The following is a 22,260-nucleotide window of genomic DNA, read 5'->3' on the forward strand; positions in this document are numbered from 1 at the left end:
TGCATTTGCAAATGTACTCTGCAATTCACTGGAGGAAAGAAGTTAATTCCAAAAATTCAGTTCAATACATGGAAGTGAAAAGCCATTTTTCCTTGGTACACACGATTTTAATTATGCAATACAGTAAATAACAGATGTTTACATTTTGCTTTTCATGGTAGAGGCTTCCATTGTGAAGTTTGTATCCTGAGCTACTTCTATTAAAAACAACAACCTTTTACTAGCATGGGAGAAATTTTGTCTGGAAGGCACTTCATGTACAAAAAACTTCACAATAAAGGTTATGTACCGTAAATAGCTAGAAGAGGCATTCTTCACTGATGGCTCATGGCACAATCTTGAGGCACCAGTGTCAAGAAGGCTTGTGCAGTAGTACCTTGTTTCGGTATGTTGTTGAAGTGACAGCAATACTTACGACTGCAATGTATCTTCATTCTGAAGGTTATGTACAGCATGGAAGCTACAAGCCCAAAAACCCAATCTGCTCCTCTCAAGTGGTCATTCCAGTTCTTTGCTTGAAAAGCTCTCAGAGGCTACAGTGAGCCACTTAACCAGTTTCAAATTCTACAGCAATATATAGGGTAACTAATGAACCGAAGTGAACAACAGATATCTCGAAGACACTTCCAGGATTTGATTGGTTTAATAGAGTGTGGCACAGATTCTCCATACACTACATGTTCCTTGGAGTTTTGTCTTGTATGGCAGGAAGATGGACGTGTGACCCTTTCCTGCCAGACAGCTTGGAGCAGGCTGGATGACGTAGGTGAGTGTCCAGAAGGAGCCAGCTCGGAGCAGGCTCGATGATGTAGGTGAGTGGCCAGAAGGAGCCAGCGTGGAGCAGGCTGGATGAGGTAGGCGTGTGCCCAGAGGGAGCCAGCTCGGAGCAGGCTGGATGGCGTAGGTGAGGGCCCAGAAGGAGCCAGCTCGGAGCAGGCTCGATGATGTAGGTGAGTGGCCAGAAGGAGCCAGCGTGGAGCAGGCTGGATGAGGTAGGCGTGTGCCCAGAGGGAGCCAGCTCGGAGCAGGCTGGATGGCGTAGGTGAGGGCCCAGAAGGAGCCAGCTCGGAGCAGGATCGATGACGTAGGAGAGTGCCCAGAAGGAGCCAGCTCGGCGCAGGCTGGATGACGTAGGTGAGTGCCCAGAAGGAGCCAGCTTGGAGCAGGCTGGATGACGTAGGAGAGTGCCCAGAAGGAGCCAGCTCGGAACAGGCTGGATGACGTAGGCGAGTGCTCAGAAGGAGCTGACACCTGCATACCTGCAGTGTGCCACGGTCACGAGTGCTGCTCTTCTCTGCCCCTGCCATGAATCAATCCTCACACTGGAGTAGTAAACTCCACTGAAACTGCACCAAAACACCAGATCATTGGCTGAAGGAGAACTCTACACTGTTGAGGTGTTACAGGCTGCAATGTCACTTCAGTAAGCCGCTCAGTGGACTCAGCCCTGATGCACCCTGCAGATCGTCATTTATTCAAACCCACTTTACAGTAGTACAGCACTGCACTTCAGTACAATTTTGTGCAGGATTGTTAAATCAAAAATAAAAAAGGTTCATTCTTTTACTTTACTTGACAAACCCACGGAGAAAAAACAAATTTAAAACAAATTATCATGAACATAAACACAACAGTAGCTTTCCAGTTAGGATCTGGACTCAACCTTCAAGGCCAGAGCTCAGTTGACTGGACAGACGTCATGGCTTTTCCTGTTTAGAGAGCCAAAGTATTTAATCCCGTTTTCACTTAAAAGTTCCAACTACCATTTTTTTAACCAGCTGGTCCACCTTATAAATGTAGAGCTTAAAGTTTAAAGTAAGAAAGTAATACTGCCTCCTTAAGATCTAAGGAGAGCATCCTCATGTTTAATGCAGTTTATCCTTCCTTAGTGCTTACTTGCAGTTTCCATTATTTTTTTGTAAACAAAATCATACAGTGACTGTCTCTCTCCTTGGGAATATTTTTGGCAATACAGAGTCAGCACGCCATACAGTCTCCCTGTGGATAAGAAAGAGAAAAAGGTTAAATCTTCATGTGTTCCAACACTTTCAACTGCTGTATCTGTTGAAATGTCCCTGAATTCACAGTTTTAGCTTTGAAATTTCAAAAGAGGTTGACTTTTAACTTTCAGTGGCATTTGTCAATCCATGCAATATGACAGTTTCCCACATTTTCCTGGTCAGGGTCATCAGACGGTACCTTGTCTGGTCCTGGAGAGACCTGCAGGACTTGCAAGTGTTGTAGGCAGCCTTAAATGGTCAATAGATAATGCTCTAAAAAGCATTTTAACATAAATTGAACAACTGATTGATCCAATTAAGTTATTAATGTGCACTGTTGCTACCCAAGACCAAGGTTCGACACACCTGTTTTTGTCACTTGACAAAAAGCTTTTCTTTATCCATGTAGGCTCAAAACCATCATGTCAGACAAAGTTCGTACTTGTGTACGATATTAATGCATGCTTCTTTGTAGCCTTTGCGTTCATGAGGTGAAGAAGGGGAAAGTGCATGGTATGTTCGCATTTTCCAAATGATGACACCAGCAGAAACCCCACTGGTGGCCAGAGCCTCCTCCCACACTCACCCACAGTGACGCGCTGTTTGGTCAGGAAGCAGTGCATTTCCCTAATCTCCTTCTCCAGAGCACGGTCTTTGCAGGTGAAGTACACTATGCCTCTCTTGGCTTTAGATGCAGCCATGATCTGGATTAGAGCTGAAAAAAGGACAAAAAGGAAGGAAGCCAGTGAGAGAAGGAGAGAGAATGATCAGTGACCTCAGTTCCTCTCTTAACCCCTGCATCTTATTCCATCTAAATTCTTAATCATCGAGGCTTATTAAGAACGTATTTTATTAATTGTTATTTAAGTAGAATTGCCAGTTCAGCCCACACACCAACTGAAAGAGCCTGTGCAGTAGTGTGTTGTAGCTTGCATCGATCAGAGTTTCTCATCACCTCTCGTGTTCTTCTCTCTGGTGTGTCGAAGCGCTGGTCCTGGAGAATGTGCTATACATATGAACAAGTCCTCATGTCCAGTGGCAAAAAGACACTTTTTGGCTGTTTAATTGCAGAAAGAGAAGCTCCAATTTGTGAGGACATAGACTGTTTAAAATTGAGGATTTAGTCTTGTCTTTCTCTTTTGTTTTATATGTCCAAAAGTACACAAAGATAAATTGCAAAGGGGGACTGCTATTGTACTGAGCTGCACTCCTATGACTGAGACAGACGGTTCATGAATCCTGCTGTGCACTAACCTTACACACTGTGTAAGGAAATCAGAGCACCCCGTGTAAACCAATAGGTGTAGAAAGTTAACATGCAAACTCTACCCAGCCTGAAATTCAGAAGCAGTAGCACTGCCACACCACCACTGCTGTCAGAATTTTAATATTACACTACTAGTTGTTATATTAACTATTTTTCTCCGTTGAAATGTACTGTCGAGGAATATTTCAGAACTTTGCATCCAGAAGCGGAAAAGTTTAATCTTACAGCATCAAATCATTTTCCTGCAGGAAGGCAGAAAGAGGACATGAGACCTCTGTCTCCTTCTGCTTCACTGAACACGTGCATCTCCCAGGAGCACCAAGAGTTCAGAGGAAAGATATGCTATTAATTTTGTTTTACTATTTTAGAACCATTACTAGTATTATATGTGCTGCATGAAGAACAGAACAGATGTCCCCCGAGAGTAAATCAAGGACTGGAAATAGCATCCCTAAGGGTTTCTTTTTTTCCAAAAGCTGGTGCCTCACATGTGCACGTCTTTTCATTTGCAGAAGAAGTGCTTTAAAGGTGGTGGAAGAAATGGTGTGCAAGCAGATGTGAAAGCTGTGAAAGTACTGGAGTTGAGCGTCTGTGGGTCACATGAAGAAGCCAAGGGCAGGGCGGCAAGCAAGCACAGGCAGGCCTGGTAAACAGGCTGCCAAAACACAAAGCAAGGAACTAGCATGGGAACTGGGAAGGGAGAGCCCAGAACACCGCCAAGGCAGATCTTAAATAGGCTGTTTTTCATGAGACGGGCCTTGTCGGAAAGTGAGCGAAGCTAGAACTGACTTTCTTCCTGAGCAAGTAGCCCTGGCAGCTGAAGGACAGGTAAGGCTCTGCCGTTTGACATAGTAATGCTAGCTTGTTTTACAGCGCTCCAGCAGGGGGCAACGTGACAACAATAACATGGTTCAGGAAGAAGCATGCTTAGCCCTGAACGGCCTTTACTCAGTTCCAGAGAACTGGTCTAGTGTCCTAGGCTCTGAAGAGCCCCTGTGTTTTAATTTCAGCTCAGGCTCACTGATCTCTAGTTGATGGCTGCCAGTAATTAATATCGAACCCTGAACCCCCATCCCATCTCACTCACCTTTGAGGCGAGGGTCACCATGGAAAGCCCCGCAGCCCCAGTTGCCAGTGGCAATGGGGGTGTAGTAGTCTGGGTGTATTCCACAGTCTTCATAGAATCCACAGTATGCCTTTAACACACGCATACACATTAGACACCCGCAGTGCACAGTGGCTTCCGCACACACTCCCCCCTGGTCAGGCACCCACCTTATTCAGCTCTCGGGTCACACTGCCCATATTGAACTGTTCACTGGGGTTTTGGAACTTGAGCGCGTCGATGGCCACTATTTCTGTACGGAGTCTCATCCACTCGTCTCTGTGCATAAAAAGACAGGATAGGATACTTTTTCTGGAGCCTCATCGATCGTTCCTGGACTGCAAAGCCACACTTGTGACCTCAGACGAGTCTCAGGACAAACATGAGGCACAAGGGGGAACTACAGGGAAGCGCTTTTTTTACACAAAGAGAGGTGTGAGTGTGGAGCAAGCTACCCAACCATGCTGTTGAAGCTGATGCCCTGGCTTCCTTCAAGAAACGGCCGATCAATTCCTGTAGCTGTTAACTGCCCTTCTCTGGTTTGTAAGTGTTCTAATGTTATTTTTTTAAGAAACAATTATATCATCGCTGCGTGGTTTGAAAACCTTACAATTTACTTCACTTGAACTGCAAAGTTTTATTCGCAGCTTAAGTATCCAGGAAAATACTGTGATTAGAAATTGCTGCCATCGATTACATGTTGCCATACTGATCTGTGGAGTAGAATCTAAGAACGCTACCTTTCCGTGTTGTCTATGTAAGGCGCTGTCCACCTGTAGGAGTCGCTGTAGCCGGTGTAACAGCTGTAGCGCTGTGCCCCTGCAGAGAGAGAGAGAGAGAGAGAGGGTCAGGGGGTCAGAAGTCTCTCAACGCCTCGAGTTGCTCCTGCTCTCCTCCATACAGCTGCCTCCACAGCTTTCGCATCGGACTCATGGCAGTGAGAAAGGCTTGATTCAGTTGTCGAAAAGAATTCATTTCCCTGGTTTCTGAATGATAAAAAGCCCATCATTTTGTAACAGCAGTTAAGGAGCAAGTGAGACAAGTGCAAACCCACGATCCCTGCTGTGTCCCACCACTGTCCTGTCTCTGCACTTGGCCTCTTCAGTTCTCTCTGTGCCAGTCACTATTTCTGCCATGGTAGCCACACTACTTGCACAACGGCACACAGGGACACCTGTGCAGGACAGCAGGCAGGGTCAGCGGCTGGCACTGTGGCACTGGCGCACCTGTGATCCGCAGGCAGTCTCGGTCGCCCAGCTTCTCCGTGAAGAGCCGCGCCACGATCAGCTCGGGGTTGATGAGGAAACGGATCTCCTCCTGGACCAAGCCGTTGCCCAGAACCCCTCCACCCACCAGATTACAAGCAAAGTCCACCTGCGGGCACACACAAAGGTCAGCGGGGGGCTGCAGACACAGGGGTACGCTGTGTTGCTTGAAAATGTCCGGGGCCCCTCCCTACCTGCAACATTCCCTCGCCTTCGGTCTCAATGGTGCCGTCCGACTGGACGTGAAGTTTGGAGATCGTGTCGTTACAGCTGAGCAGCAACAGAGGGAGAGAGTCTTCAATGAGTTTTAACAAACTTTCTGCACCTGTCAAAATTCAGGTCTCTATTGCTACTGTCTGTCAGCGCTGTCCTTACATTATGAGGAACTATAGCAGTCCTCGTCATTTCAGTCACCAATAATACAGGTGATCAAGAGTTTAAGGGGAAAGGAAGCTTATCATACACCTACACATGTCCACTGTTTCCGTCCTGCTGATAAGTGTGAGGCCGATACCAACAAAAAAAAAAATTGTTTTCCAAAATGCATCAGTTCCATTACCAACAAGCTTACTCAAACTTGTGGGGGACACTGTGTTTCATACTATCTACAAACCACTCTTTAAACAAATGCTTTTTTTCAGAGCAAAACAATAAACACAACAAAACCTAAGCGAAAAAGTGTGAAAAAACACTAAAAAAGGCCATTTAACACGGGGCTAATTACGTGTGTTCTTAAGAACAGGCATGTGCACACCCTGCCTCCACACTGTCGCCAGCAAACTGTACATATGAGCTGAGGCGGTTAGTGAAACACTGAAGACCAGTGCTCCCACGCTCACTGACTGTCTTCACAACTGCGCAACTGGTCCTTCAACTTCCTTGAGCGCCGAAATGTGAGAGAGCGATAATTACTGTTGCCATGAGATCTGTTCTGTCAGATTTCGTCTCTCAAAGGTCACCAGGCCACGGGGACATGCCTCTGTGAGGGGTCAATCAAAAAGAACAGGTGTAGTTCTTCATTGGGCAAATGCTTTGGATTAACAGAGAGAAATGTAACCCTGTTCACTACTCCAGTGTCCACTACACTGTCTTCTCAGTGATGGACAGTAGTTTTGGCTCTGGAACAGAGAGGTGATCAGTGCTGGCTTGTTACATTCTGTAGGCACACAGGTCCATTGCTGTCTTTTTTCGCACACAGAGAACAGGCCCCTGGTGCCTGAGACACTGGCTGCTGACAAGCAGGATACAATACGCACAGAGCCTGTTTCAGAGCCTCCGAATGAGTGCTATTTCTACAAGGGCTCCCTGCAGGAGTGTACTACAGTTGTGAGCATACCTGCCTGCAGCGTTTCTGTGCTGGCAGTGGGGGAGTGGAGATGAACAACATACCTGTCACAGTTCTGAAGTAATGGAAAAGTGTCTGGAGTTTCTGGTGCTTCCGTTCTGAGTACTGTCCAAACAGCCTGCAGGAAGAACACAGTTACAGCATCACCACGCCTCACCCCTGCAGGACCCTCTTTAAGGAGTGCAGGGTGGAAATGAGAGTAAGGCCTGTGAGTCAGGAGACCAGCCCAGGGCTACTCTGCACAAGCAGATCAAAGTCTGAGTGGAAAGGACTGCTGGCAGGATTCACCAGGATGGGCCAGTTTGTAACCTTTCTTATCTTCTTATATCAGGAGTACGAATGCTGGAGATTGAGGTTCACCAGTGGTTGAAAAAGCAAAGGCTGAGTTCCATGATCCTGACACCTTTACTTCGAGTTTTGCTCATAACGTGGGTCCCTAACCAATGTCATTATGAGCTTAGCGCAGGGGATGGAGTAGGAGAATAGGACGACATCGTGACACAGGCTCCCAGGATGAACGGACGGCCTCTTTCGAGATACAGCTGCTGATATCGATTTCAGGGAAGGCACTCTGTGTTGTGTGCTTTTGCGTAGTGGTTGCTTGAAACAGGCAAGCAGGTGGCTGTAGGGGGGAATCGCGAGTCACTGACCTGCTGAAGTTGATGTCTGGGTAGTTGCTGTACTCGGAGTGCTGTTTGGTGGTGTTGCGGTTGGGGAAGGTGCAGTAGAAGGCGTTGGCCAGCAGGCAGGCGATCTGCTTCTGCGACAGAGTGATGGAGTGATTGTGGCCCTGCCTCAACAAAGGGATCGCCTGCAGACACGGGGACACCAGCAGCAAGATCAGGTAAGCTGGGAGAACTGACACCAGTCCGCGCTCAGACAACAGTACGTTCTTCAGAAAGACTGATGCCGGTTTTGAGGAGACGTGATCTGGATGCGTCCCTTACTGCCCCTTACCATCCGGCACACATCTGGGAGACTGACAGCCAGCTCGGCAATCTTGCCCAGGGTTCGAGAGCAATCTCTTTTGTCCTTGGGAGAGTTCTGTTGAGAGGAAGGGAGAGTCGGCGTACATCAGGGCCCAAAGGCGTACATTGACTTATTTTGACATTTTCTGTTGTTTTCGAACCAGTGGAGAGAGTTTTGTTAAGTAACTGACATCTCAGCAGGAAAAGACCCTAACTTCAGGACCAGGGTTGAATAACACAGACCTTTAGAATTGGGGGCAAGGAACAGCTCTAAACAGCTGAAGAAAGAAAAGCTTCAAGTGGAGCACAGAACAGAAGTGTACAGTGTAGTGTAGTACATTATAGAAGTATAGTATTTTAAAGTATAGTACAGAAGAAGAATTGACTGAAGACAAGGAAACTTAAAGCACATCATGGTGACTGAAATTACAGCAGAGTAACAGGTGATGAACTAGAGCAGTGGTTCTCAAACTGTGGTACGGGTACCTAAAGTGGTACGCGGAGTGCCGCTAGGTGGTACGCCAAATGACCCTGGAACTGTGTCGTGTGCGCTGAAAAATCGGGATGGGTTTTCATATTTTGTATTTTAATACGTGTCGAATACGCAGCCTACGTACTACGATACAGTGTGCGCTAATACTTCAGTGGACACAAGAGATACTCTGTAATTCTATACCACTCTATAGGAATGCGTGCTATGGACGCAAGTGACCAATTGTATTTAAAAAAAGCTACTGTATCTCCAGCAAATAGGGAGGTAGGAGAATGTACGTGATTTTGGAACAATGTCAATGTTGTAAGCACAGGAATGCGAAGAAATACGTGCTACGAATGTTGGTAATCTTGTGAGCACAGGAAAGCGTGATAGATAACAGAAAAATATTTAAGAACTGTTCTAAGTTAATTTGAGAAAAATACACATAGCGTCTCTGTGTTTCACTCCCATGCGAATGAAATAAAAACGGAAATAAAAACGGAAACACTGAAAAATGCAAGCTTGCGGATTGCTAAAGCAGGTAAGCCCCATACTATTTTTGAAGAACCTTATTTACCACTGGCAAAAGAGCTGACGTATTATGTGAGGAGAAAAAGCTGCTAAACAGCTCGACCTGCTGCCCCCTGAAAGACACAGTCACTCATAGAATTATTGAAATGAAGGATTATATCAAATGTACGCTGATAGAGCGCGTTAAGATGAGCAGATGCTTTTCACTGCAATTAGATGAGTCTGTAGTCGATTTGGCCAATTTGCTCATTTTACTTTAGATACGAGTTTGAGGGCATGTCCCATGAGGACTTTCTGTTCTGTAAGCCGCTACGAACAGGAACTACAGGAGAGCACATACTTTAGCTTCTGAATGAATTTATCGAAGAGAATGGGATAAAATATGTCGGAGTTTGTACAGACGGTGCTAGAGCAATGACAAGCCGACACAGCGGTGTAGTTGCACGAATTAGAGAGGTTGCTGCAGAAATTAATGGACGCATTGCAACATCCACCGCGAGACTTTTGAAGTCAAGAAAATGCCTGACGATTTAAAATCTGTTAGACTCCGTTGTGAATTGTATCAAGGCTCGAAAAATTAATTCACATCTGCTTTGCTCGACTAAACAGGCTCACCCCTCTCACTGAAATGGTGCTTTTTAATTATTTTTATTTGTTGTTGTTACTGCTTTTTTCTGTAAAACACTTTGAGAAGCCACCTTTAAAGGCGCTATATCAAATAAAGTTTATTATTATAATATTTATTATATGTATGCGCGCTCATGTTGGTCATTGAGAATTTCTGGGGTTCCTATGGGATGATGACTTGTAGGTGGTACTTGGATGCTTTGGTTGGATTAGGGGTGGTACTTGGTCCAAAAAGTTTGAGAACCACTGAACTAGAGTATAAGACATGAAAGGCTGGTCTATTTACTCAGACAGGGCTTGTATCACAGAACACAGCACAAGGTGAACATGGAAAGCACAGTGGAGTGAGTCTGGAATTCACTGACCTTATAAAATTCATGGAGTGCATCAAATGACCATTCATCCTTATAAGCTGGATTGTACTTCTTTATAGCCTCCTTCACAGGATAAAGGGGAAAAATGCATCAGGTGTTGTAGGTCAGCACCCTTTCTGCTTGGGAACTCTGCTGGGGCTCCAAGATCATGCCCAAGTCTTTTTTCTTCACTGCTAAAGGTCTGGGCATAATTCAAGTGGTTATACTCTAAATCAAGCAGTTATATACTTATTCAAGCAGTTATATTCTAAATGATGCTGTTATATACTAATTCAAGCAGTTGTACTCTATATCATGATGTTATACACTAATTCAAGCATTTATATTCTATATCAAGCTGTTATACTCTATATCAAGCACTTAAAATGTACATCAAGAAGTTATATCCAAATTCAAGCAGTTATACTCTAATACTCTAAATCGTGCTGTTATATACTGATGACTGATGAGTGACTACACTATATAATGAAGGTTCTTGAGAATTTCACTGGAAGGCAGACTGGCATCAGGATGATGCCAAACAGCAGCGTGAGTTTGCGTTTTTCCAAACAGCTTCTCTGTGCTGCCCTTACTAATTATGACCCCTTATGCCCAGTTCAGACAGCTCCTACCTCAACATCAGTGACTGAAGGCTCCTTGGACAGGCGTGACAGTTTTTTCTTAATGGACTCCCAACGTCTGACACTATCACTCATGATCTGAAAGAAAGGACAGAGCCGACATCAAACACTCCCATCATCCAGTGCTCATGGTACAAAATAAAACCAGTTGTTAACTTACTTCCTGCCTTTTGTATTCATCCTTAAATCAGTACATCCTAGCTACTGTATATCTAGTCTCTTAAGGTTTTCCTCCAAAAAAAGAGAATGTGCTATTCTGAAGTTCAAAATGATGCTCATTAGTCAAGTGTACACACCACTTAAACTGGAGAGACAGTATGAAAAAAAACAAAGGAAATTTTATTCTCCTGAGTTAAAAACACATTGCCCACAATTCTACACTGCTGCACATTGAACTTAATTATAGTATATAGTTATTATATTTCTGTGATTTATTATTGACCACACTTTCTCTACAATCTCCCTCACAAAATCAGTCTTAACCATAACAGATGTTTCTAATTAATGTTTATTTTAGTACATTATAAGTAGAACTACCCAGAATCCAACACATTAAATGTGTCAAAACTATAGGAAACTGCAGCAATACCACAACACAACTTTGGTAAAAGTGTAAAAATATACACCATAGTAAGGGTTCATAAAGGAACAGCCAAGTCAGGAACAGAGATGACTTAAATTCAAAGATGCCACATCTGTCAATACCGTTATAGTAGCTAAAACATATTGGTCTATGAAGGGTGTGATATACTGTAACATGACCTGATGCCATTCTCCCCCTTCCCATTCATAAGAGAAGACAGAGGTGGAAACTAAGTGCCTTCAGGGCTGAAAGCAGGAGGTCCTTCTTTACGTTAAGGGCGGTGTGGGTCTGGAACAAACTAGCGATGTTACGAAAGCACATTCCCTGGGATCCTTCAAGGAAACAGCCAGACAAGATCCTGGAGCAATAAGATACTAGTAACAGAATGAGCAAGGTGGACTGACTGGCACCCTCTCATCTCATCGGTAATCCTTAAATTTCCTAAAATGCCTTATCCAATTCAGGATTGCAGGGGAACCAGAGCCTCCTGGCAAGCAATGGGAGTAAAATGGGGTACACCCTGGACTAGACACCAGTTCATCACAGGGCACCCACAGACAGACACACACCAGGGCCAATTTTCCCAGAAGCCAGTTAACCTACGAGTATGTCTTTGGACTGTGGGAGGAAACTGGAGCACCCAGAGGAAACCCACACGAACAAGAGGGGAACATACTAACTCCACACAGACAGCACCCCAGGAACTAAACCCGGAGCCCCAGTGCTGAGACCAACCATTGGGCCACCCATTAATCTTCCCTAAGGTCTAAATCCAAACTTGGGTTTTCCACTTATTCACCGTTTAACATGCTAAACTGTAAATCATTTATAGATTTGGAAAAAAATACTTGGGGCATATTCCTACATACAGGACAACAGTTTAACATCAGGTCTGAAAATGGAAACAGCTGCAAGCAGCAAATGTGATATCAGATGCCTACAAGGAGAAGAACAGAACATGTTCCCAAATGTCGTGGAGATGCAGTCCAGAGTAAACTATCAAAGGAATCATTGGACGTACACGTTATACTTCAAAATAAGTGTATTATTTAACAAACTGTTAATGTTTCACACCAAAGCCTTCATCGGGAAAAATGTACTTTGTTCACTAAAATCCCACTTTATATAGAAATCCCCCTGCCAACAACATACAACATGAGAGGGGGAAAACCCCTGGTTAAAAACTGGAACAGCCATCATTGAATAAATAGACCAATTATATCTTAATTATATAAATTATAATTAAGATTCACAAAATAAAAACATGCCCTACCATGGATTTTTTAGTGTACATGCTGTGCTCAGAGCAAGGCATTTTCACAAATGCACCATGCCAGTGGTCTCTCCCCTCCTGGGGTTTCAGTTCTTTCTTGGCCTTAAAAGCATTCACCTACAAAGATGTGGAAAAAAGAAAGATCGTAAAATCCAGCTCAAACACCATTTTACCTGCTGGAACCCAGAGCTTGAGGAGGCAGCTATTCTTAACAATACCGTTTCAAAAAATGTAAGTTAGGTTAGCCTCCAACTTCAAATATTCCTTAGTCTCTGTGGACTTTAGCAATTTTATCAAATAGCAATTAAGCGCAGGGTGATCCCTCACCTTGAAGTGCAGCCAGTCTTTCCTGGTGATAAGCACTACAATACAGGCTGCTGGTGAAAAGGGTATTCCACTTCACAAACTCACTGGAGTCAACTACCAAACACTTTCCCCATGACTATGATCCCCATGTCCACATACAGGGGGACAAAGGAAGGGCAGGAAGACTCCTCCCACCTGCCCCCCTTCCAGCCAATCACATTTTAACACATCACAGGCAGCACAGCTCTGGAACAGTGGATCAGCGCTGATTGGCTGACCGCACCGTGAGCCTGCACGCTCCCAGGATGCCACAGGCGTCACTGAGATCCCAGAGAACTGACTGACCCCACCCTCTGGTCAGATAGTGACCTGTCCCAGGCTCAAACCCGCGATCCCTGGATCATACAGCTCCACTACTCTCAAACCCCACTCAACTACAATACTAAGGAAAAACAAATACAAGAAGCCAGTTCCTCTTATTTCAACAACAGAAAAAAAACGGCGGTTTCGCACGGCCTTACGTCTATGAGCACGGTTTGTGAATGGCTGTAGCAGAGGGGACGGAGAGACATTCTGTGCTTGGGCTTCATCTCTGATATCCCTGCGCACTCCTTCATCGCTGGCGCACCTCTGCCTGAACCCAGGACCACGGTGCTCTCCTTCTTCTCCTCCCACTCCCTCTCCGCTCCAGCCGAAACTGTCTGACTCTCCCGGCTTTCGGAATTTGAGGAACCCCGTCTTTGTCTCGGGGATTCAGACTCGCGGTCCTGCACCTGACACGCTGTATTGACGTTTCTCTGATCAGTGTTGCCTTGATCATAGGTGAGACAGGCGAACATTTGGGAACTGCTGTTTGCGTGTTGGTGATGTCTCTTAGCCATATCTGTGAAAGAGGGAGGGAAGGTTTCACATTGTCTCACCGCAAAGCGAAGGATCACACATAACATTTCTGCATGAACAAGCATCCAATAAAGGAAGAAGAGTCATCAGTAACATTTATGTAAAATTTAACAAAAATCATTTCTCTTGAAATGATTTTTCAAGAGATAATCTCTTTAATCATTTACAACTTCACATAACGGGTCCTTCAGGCACTGGTTGGCAATACTCATCCGTGCAACTTAAAATACACAGAAATACGCCTTCACTAAACATGGGCTGTTTAATGTGCCATAGGTGTTGTTATACTAAGGCTGTAAAATCCATATCAAGCTTAGCCAAGTTATAGCCGAGCTTCTCCGTATTCACCTCTGAGGGATTCTGCTCGGAAACGTCCCTACTTATTCTGCTTAAAACAGGCCCCAGTCCCTCACAAGAGTCTGCTCTGTGAGGGGCCACAGAACAGCACTGTCTGCTGCGATCTCTGGAGAACTTGCTTTTTCAATGTTTGTTTACCTCTCTATTTTTTAGGGACAAGGGATTAATGAATCCCAATGGACTGGATTTTCATCCTTCAGCACAAAAGGAAACGCATTGTGTTTTTTAACACCTTCTTATTAACGAAAGCCAGTTATATATTTTTTTTTAAATAAACGGGCAGGTGACAGTGTTACCTTCTCCCTCTCTGTCCTCCATTACTGCCTCGTTCTGTAATGCCATGGCAGACTCAGCCTCGTGAGCTTCACTCTCTTCCTCCATCTTCCCAGGGTCTTCTTCATTCACCATGGGGCCGCCCGTGTGTGATGAGAATAATGGCGGCCCAAGAGCCCCATCAGACTTGTTTGCAGACACCTCTCCCCTGCCTTTATCTGCCCTTTCTGCATTTGTAACAATCTGTTTCAGTCCCTTTAACTCAAGCAAATGGCTCTTGATTTGTTCCCTCAACTTCTGGATCTCAAGCCGTAGTCGTTTGTTTTCTTGTCTCAGTTCCTCCTGAGACACCATGGGAGAGGAGGAGGCGCTCGTGTCCGCCCCGGGCTGCTCTTCGGTGCTGAAGGTTACCATTTTCTCTTCTGACGTCGGTGGCGTGGGCTGGCCCACTTCCTCCGGGCTCTCAGCTGAAACCTCATTCCCCTCTTTGGAAGATGAGCTGTCCTGGATGCTTTCCATGCTTACTGCTCTCAAAGCCCTAGATTTCAATTGAGCATCAATACATCAGGCCTCACCATCCTCAACCTCAGTCTTAGCATGTATAAGTGTGCCTATCTGTTTTGACAATCTACCTGTACTACACATGGGAAACCCTAGCTGGGCTCCCCAAGAAGGTTAGGAGTGTTCAGGTGATGCCTGAGAAGGTTAGGAGCGATGAGGGTCTCCCGAGAAGATTGGAACTGTTTGGGTGCTCCTTGAGGAGGTTAGAAGTGTTTGGGTGATCCTTGAGGAGGTTAGAAGTGTTTGGATGATCCTTGAGGAGGTTAGAAGTGTTTGGGTAAGCTTTGAGATGTTAGGAGTGTTTGGGTAAGCTTTGAGAAGTTAGGAGTGTTTGGATGATCCTTGAGGAGGTTAGGAGTGTTTGGGTAAGCTTTGAGAAGTTAGGAGTGTTTGGATGATCCTTGAGGAAGTTAGGAGTGTTTGGGTAAGCTTTGAGAAGTTAGGAGTGTTTGGATGATCCTTGAGGAGGTTAGGAGTGTTTGGGTAAGCTTTGGGAAGATAGGAGTGTTTGGGAAAGCTTTGGGAAGATAGGAGTGTTTGGGAAAGCTTTGGGAAGATAGGAGTGTTTGGGTGGTCCCTGAGAAGTTAGGAGTGTTTGTGTGTTTCCCAAGAAGGGAAGGAGTGTTCGGGTGCTCCCTCGGAAGGTTAGAAAGGTTAAGAAACACTGAGCTTGAGGATGCAACTAACACGCAACACAGTTTATTGCCTATTGCACCATTTTTCTTATAAGAAAATACTCAACATGTGGTCCTTTTCACCCTTTAAAATACATGCATGCTCATCTGAGTTCAAAACCACGTTCCAAATGAAGTTTTAGAATTTTGAGTCATAACGACTACATGCTTCAAGTAGTGCCATATTAGTACAATAATCATTCCCATTTTTAAGCACTGTAGAGTAGCCAGTGAGCACAGCAACCACACAATGGTCATTAATAATCAAATGATTACATGATTAAACTCACTATTGCTGACACCTTTTCTTAAAAGGAATAAGTTGCATTAAGTCACGGCACATAGGGTTTGATTTACAGATGTTGCGCAGGAGCAGGTTATTCTCTTTCATCTTTCCTGCTCGTGTTCTGGACACTCAGAAGAAGACAGCATATTGGTCACTTGATCGCCATTTTGTGGAGAGCTGGATTAATCTCGCTGTCTGGACAGACGCTGGATGTCCGCATGACAAACACACAGTGTGTCAATACAGTGCGTTCGGTGAGAAGGGGCAGCAGGCATGGACGGGATTCACCTAGGGATATTGAGGTCACCGGACGTGATTTAAGTTGGCAGGGTTGAGGTAACTTTTCAATGCTGAGTGGAAGGCGGATACAGAGTCTCTGGATTGGCAGACCATGGTGGTGATTGGTGGTGCCCATCTTTAAGAACGGGGGCTAGAGGGTGTGTCTCACCGATAGGTGATCACACTACTCAGGCCTTCCCGAGAAATATACAGCAGAGTGAAGGAAGGAGACTGTCCGCTGGCTGAACGGCAGGTTGAGGAGGAATATAGTGAGTTCTGTCCCAGTTCTCCCTCGCAGATAATCAAGGTTGACATGGCAGTCTGACAATCCAGCCCGCTTGTTTTGTAGACCTGAGGAAGCCACAGGGCCACATTCCTCAAGACGTCTTGCGGGAGATGCTGCCATGATTTAGCATGTTATCTGGTCTCTCTACTCTCAGCAGGAGAGATGTGTCCATGTTCTTGGCGTTCAGGGAGTTGATTCAGGATGCGCCTGGATTTTCACGAGCAGGAAATCGATCAGCCGACATGGGGTATGGAGAGGGCCCTGGGGGGTCTGGAGGCAGCATCTCCGCTGTGTGCAGGGGATGTTGACTGTCGTGATCTCCACATGAGGGAGGACCATCTGCCCTTTGTAGCAGAGTTCAGGTACCTCAGGGCCTTGCCCACAAGTAGTAGTTGTGGTAATAATAATAATAAAATTCCTGCATTTATTGAGCACTTTCTATCTAAAAAAATCCCAAAGCGCTTTAGATACAGGAGGGGACCCGTTTCCTTCACCACCGAAGAGCAGCCCCCATCTTGGTGACACGCAGCAACACCACTGCAAGGCTGATCAGGGAGAGAAGCAGAAACTGGCTTCACCAGCTGAGTTCGCTTTGGAAATGCAGTCGGGCGGGCACGCACCGGTGAAAATTAAAAGGAAAGAGCCACCCTTCCCACTCTCAGAAAATAATACCGACAAGAATTGCTCATGAAAGAAGGGCTCATGAAAAGCGATATATAACACCACACTGACCGAATCGCGCTCTCTGAAGATTGCTTTGTCCTGAGCTGACGCAGAAGGTTTCAGCCTGAATCTAGATGTTAACATTTGCGGGAGGTATTTTCCACAGTTACGGATGCACTCCCAAAACACGTCACGAGCAATCGTAAGAAGTGGACTGCTTTTACTGACTAACGCAGGAAAGCAAATGAAACTCAGACGAGAGGTAAACAAACATTTGGGTAAGCAGAGGATTTCGTCTGAACGTATTATTAATATTACAATCATCGACTCCCCTGCGCACATGACTTGTGAGCGCTTCTCTATCACTCAGTTTCGTTTTCGGAGAAACGGAAACTTGACCTCTTTCCGATTTGCATTGATAATTTGCTGATCTTTTTTTTAACCACTCCACACATAATACACAGAATATGTTTAACACATACAAGTGACGGATCACGAAGAGCCTGTACCGTCGTATTTCATCATTAAATATGTCACACTCTCTCTTCAATATTTGACGACCTCTGTTTAGTAATACCAACACCCTACGTCGGGCACAAACAATACAATATTATTAATATCACTGTTAAACAACAGCAGCAACGGCCACAAAAACAAGCAACATACAAAACACACTGCTATTACTGATACAGATTGTACGTTGTTGCCTGGATGCAGTTAACCGTACAGCAAGAAGTGTCGACTCTCGTATGTCGTAAAACTTACCTGCTTTAATCTATGAAATCGTTTGTATACAAAGAAAGAAACAACGCTCACTGGTCCCTCTTTTGAGCGCTAACTCGGATAGCTCTTTCAAAACTTCTTTCGGTTCTTATGAGACGAAGACACTGTGACTACCTCCATACAGCCATTACTGTGAGAGTGCGGCCAATCACAGGCTCGCAGAGGGGGCGGCTTTCAATAGTGAAAGTAACTTCTAGTACGGCGAGGTGTTGATGTGTTCGCCGGATAATAGCGGTACAAGATTTCGTTTTCAAAATTCACAGTCAGGGGAGCTGTGTTTTCATTTTAGGAGTACAGGTTCCCCTGGTGGTGCCAGATAAGATTGAATCTTTTAAAACAGCCTTTATTAAGAACTCGCCGACGTTCACTTCTTGACCGAAATCAAAATGTTTTGTTTCAATGAAGGCATCTTCATTCTAAAAACAAAAACGCTTCGCTTCATCACTATTTCTCCCCTGTCATACATATAACCAGTCTTATTTTTTTTTTCAATTACAACGTCATATTATGTAATGATTGTAAACTATATTATTATAATTTATGCCGGAAGTATTATGCTATTGAGATAGATATGACGCAGTAAAAACGTGTGTGTGGCAGCAGGTGCTGTTGACTTATAGTGGTTGGTGTCTCTGCCACCGGGGAGTTTATCTTTCTAGTTCTTTTAAGTTTCTCCTCAATTAGACGTCTTCCTAGCTTAGACAGTGAGGTCTCTATCAACAACTTTACCGAAACAAAATTCAGATTCAAAGAGCTGTTCTTTTGGCGTGACCGGCGAATTACAGCCTCGCTTAAGCCGGTCTGCAACAGCAGCGCGGTGCAGACACGCTGTCCGCTCAGACGCTCGTGACCCGCCCCACGCCCCACGCCCCACGGCTCGGAGGTGACACGAGGGATGGTGGGACAGGTTTGCCCGTGTCTGTGCCTGCTACCGGGTTCGGGGGCCGGCCTCCTGAACAGGGGAAGAACAGACGGTGAATCCTTACAGCCGGCCGTCCGCATACAAGTCAGTATGTTACCCAGACCCGAGTCGTTAGCGCTCTGCCCGCGCCTCACCCGTGACAAGACAGAGTCACTTCAACTGCTCTGAACTCTGGCCTGTCAGGAGAACCCGGCAGAGCTGAATTTGGAGGGGGGACTCGGTTTTCACCGCTGGTACCCAGAAGGGGACACCGGGTGGAGCTCTACAGACATAATTTGGAGGCAGGCTCTGGCATCATCTACCTCCCTGGACTCAGGGGAAACGGGATACATGCGGAGCTTAAGGCAGCACTGTGCTCGGGCTGGCCATTTCTGAACAGGGTGGCCAAAGACCATCGGGGGGACTATCCCGGAGTCTCAGCCCTGACATCCTTCCGCGGGGGAAGGAGTCACGCCAGGTCACAGACCGCAGCCAGTGTCGGAGAGCAGCGCCGGGGACTTTCCTTCTGGGGCAGTGGGGATGTTGGTAAACTGGGATCCGTGGGGTCAGTGAGTGTGGGGGTACCCAGGTGGGTAATTTGTGTCATGTGCTCCGTGTGTCGCGTATCGGCAGCGATAGACATGGTAACTGCGAGATGGCTGGACTGGAATGCGGTACTACTGTCTGGTCTGTGGGCACTGGTGGCTCTGGGAGATATAGAGAGCCCGTTGCGCGGGGGAAAGAGCGTTAGCATCCCTTTCGATTGCTTAGTGGCGTGGTTGGCTACAAAGTATCCTGTTCGTTGGGGTCCCTATCCTAACTATATCCGCGACATAGTTTTGTTTTGTCTTGATCTTTCAAAAATTGTTTTGAGTTGTCTTCTAAATATAAAATAAGCATGACGTGCGTTACATTTTTACCAGCCGTTTCCATATGCAGCACTTGGGAAAACATTCAGAGTTGGAATATTTTTGATTGAAGCCCCACCCGAATGTGTATTTTAACTAGGTGGTGTATTTAGCAGTATTACACCCGTTGGACGCTAGGTGGTGTCCTGGCATCATGTTCTGAAGGCTTGACCCTGTAAGAACAGTTTGGAACAGATAAGGCGTAAAATTCAGTCTGCGCATTTTTTTCCAGGAGAACTGCGGTAGACAGTCGCATATTTTTAGCCCTGGTTACGAAACGTTTCGCTTGAAATCCCCCAGATAATCACGATAATTCTGAGAACAACATTTTTTCACCGGATGCTGTTGTTTCATTGTAAACCTAGTGCTAGTTAGGTAGCTCACCTATTTGTTTGGTCTGGTGGATGGTTTAGGAGAATTGAAGTATTTTAATTTAATCCTTAGGTGAGCGCTCATGTTAAACACCCTTAGTGTTTACCACATGGGGATATATGCAGCTTTAATAGGCTTTAAACCCCGCCGCTACGTCCCACGACACGCACATATGGTGTTTGGTCTTTGTGTGCCACTTTTCGTGTAACACGAGCAGGGGAGTAACTCTTCTCGTGCATTACACTGCGTTGTCATGGCGATCTTTGTCCTCGCCTCAGTCTGCTGCAATGACGTCATTGGAACGTTGTGCCTACACGCACTCTCTGCGAAAAAAATCCCTTCGCTGAACTCGTTGATCAGACGGCCGTGTGTCTTGACATCGCCCATGTTTCCCTTTGCGTTGATCTCTGCCGAACATGGAAGCTGTTTGTATTATCATTAGCCTTCAGTAATATTAAAATAGAAGTAGTGAACGTCGCAAACGTCATCTCAAAAACGGGTTTATCTTTTTTTTGAGTGACGCTGATACTGAGTTTCCGTTTGAACGGATTTTAGCGCCGTCACGGAAGTCTATTCCATTTTGAACGATTTGAGTTTTTTTTTTGTAGTCCAAGGCTCGCAAGGATGAAATGTACAGCCTTCGCGTACACAGCGCGTACCTTGCAATACTGAGACGCATGACTGAGAGCAGACACAGGCACAGCAACGGTGCTATCACGTCCCTCTTGACACGTCATTGTGGGCCTGACGCAGATGCTCAGGCAGAAGAATGAGTAATAGGTTTAGTCCATGCTGAAGAGAGAGAACACAGCGTTTCGGCTTGGAAGCCTTCTTCAGGACACCTGGACACCTGAAGAAGGCTTCACAGCCAAAACGTTGTGTTTTCTCTCTTCTCTTTTCAGCATGGGATAAACCTATTACCTGTTCCTTTGCAGCCTACGCTGACGCAGCTACCCACCTGAACTGTGCTGGGAGAACCCTGGAATGTATGTATATATAAGCACTACCTATCCTGGTGCATTTCAGAAAAGCAGACCACCCTATTTAGCCTTTGGAATGCGCCCATGAATACAGCATGGCTCAGTGTGGTGGTGTGCGGTACAGTGTATGTCCAGAGCCTGGCTTTGAAGCTGATTGGGTACCTGGCTTCAGGCGCTGGTGCGGCGCTGTGGACCACACGGTGCAATGTGACTGGATACCTGGGGGGGGGATCCATGCGGCGGGCCAGTCGTTTCATTTCGCCCTCTCTGTCTGCGGAGGAGCAGCCGAGGACTCTGCCCGCAGGCATCTGGTCGGGAGCTGCATCTGACCTTCAGCTGTCCAGGGACGCCAGAGCGCTGCCCCCTTGCCTCTATGGGGCTCTCTGCGGAAACCGTGAAGTTCTCCCCAGGAGGACCTGCGTGTATCTGGGTGCGGGGAGGAGTTCTTTCAGCTCCACGAAACGGGACTGCGGGGCGCTCGCGCTGCGCGCCAGCCAAACACAGGCCTTGGATTCTCAACTCCTGAGCCCCGCGCCCGGCGACGACTGCAGCCATACAGGACAAAAACGGGGGAATGTCAATCATTAAACCGATAAAGAATTAAAATGCCATCTACACCGGGGCTAGCAGATTTTCAAGACAAGCCTCCCCCCTCTGGCTAGAGCAGGCCGTGTGTGGTGTGAAACACCGAAACACCGAAACACCCAAGGGCAGCTGTGACCCCCTGCTGCCTGTTCCTCCTATTATACCACAAAGATCATTTCTGTATCTCTCTATACTGATGTGTATCACCCTGCAACTCACAACCGGCAACCCACTGGAGCTCAGCAGGTGTGAGCCTGGTCAGTACCTGGATGGGAGACCTGGGAAAGCTAAGGTTGCTGCTGGAAGAGGTGTAAGAGGGGCCAGCAGGGGGCGCTCACCCTGCGGCTCATGTGGGTCCTAATCCCCCAGTGTAGTCACGGGGACACTATACTGTAAACAGGCGCTGTCCTTCGGATGAGACATAAAACCGAGGTCCTGACTCTCTGTGGTCATTAAAAATCCCAGGGTGTTTCTCGAAAAGAGTAGGGGTGTAACCCCGGCGTCCTGGCCAAATTTCCCATCGGCCTTTATCAATCATGGCCTCCTAACAATCCCCGTCTATGAATTGGCTTCGTTACTCTGCTCTCCTCCCCACTGATAGCTGATGTGTGGTGAGTGTTCTGGCACACTATGGCTGCTGTCGCATCATCCAGGTGAGGCTGCACATTGGTGGTGGTGGAGGGGAGTCCCCATTACCTGTAAAGTGCTTTGAG

General features: G+C 46.2%; 1 protein-coding gene across 2 annotated transcripts; it reads right to left on the reverse strand.

The window, feature by feature from the left end:
- Nucleotides 1–85: 85 nt before the first annotated feature.
- pargl (poly (ADP-ribose) glycohydrolase, like) lies at nucleotides 86–17,955 on the reverse strand. 2 transcript variants are annotated; one of them, XM_015341020.2, is made up of 17 exons: nucleotides 17,784–17,955; nucleotides 14,293–14,807; nucleotides 13,261–13,622; nucleotides 12,434–12,550; nucleotides 10,569–10,655; nucleotides 9,949–10,020; nucleotides 7,940–8,026; nucleotides 7,633–7,793; nucleotides 7,027–7,100; nucleotides 6,550–6,616; nucleotides 5,832–5,907; nucleotides 5,599–5,746; nucleotides 5,113–5,191; nucleotides 4,543–4,651; nucleotides 4,355–4,463; nucleotides 2,587–2,715; nucleotides 86–1,998 (listed from the first exon to the last, which is right to left on the reverse strand). In XM_015341020.2, the coding sequence occupies exons 2-17, from the start codon at nucleotides 14,786–14,788 to the stop codon at nucleotides 1,886–1,888; spliced, it is 2,286 nt and encodes a 761-aa protein (XP_015196506.2). In that variant the 5' UTR covers nucleotides 14,789–14,807; nucleotides 17,784–17,955; the 3' UTR covers nucleotides 86–1,885. The 2 variants fall into 2 exon arrangements, with proteins under 2 accessions (XP_015196506.2, XP_015196519.2); XM_015341033.2 differs by lacking the exon at nucleotides 14,293–14,807 and having other exon boundaries at nucleotides 17,784–17,954.
- Nucleotides 17,956–22,260: the final 4,305 nt, after the last annotated feature.

This window comes from Lepisosteus oculatus, chromosome 2, assembly GCF_040954835.1.
Source record: "Lepisosteus oculatus isolate fLepOcu1 chromosome 2, fLepOcu1.hap2, whole genome shotgun sequence".
Taxonomy (NCBI): domain Eukaryota; kingdom Metazoa; phylum Chordata; class Actinopteri; order Semionotiformes; family Lepisosteidae; genus Lepisosteus; species Lepisosteus oculatus.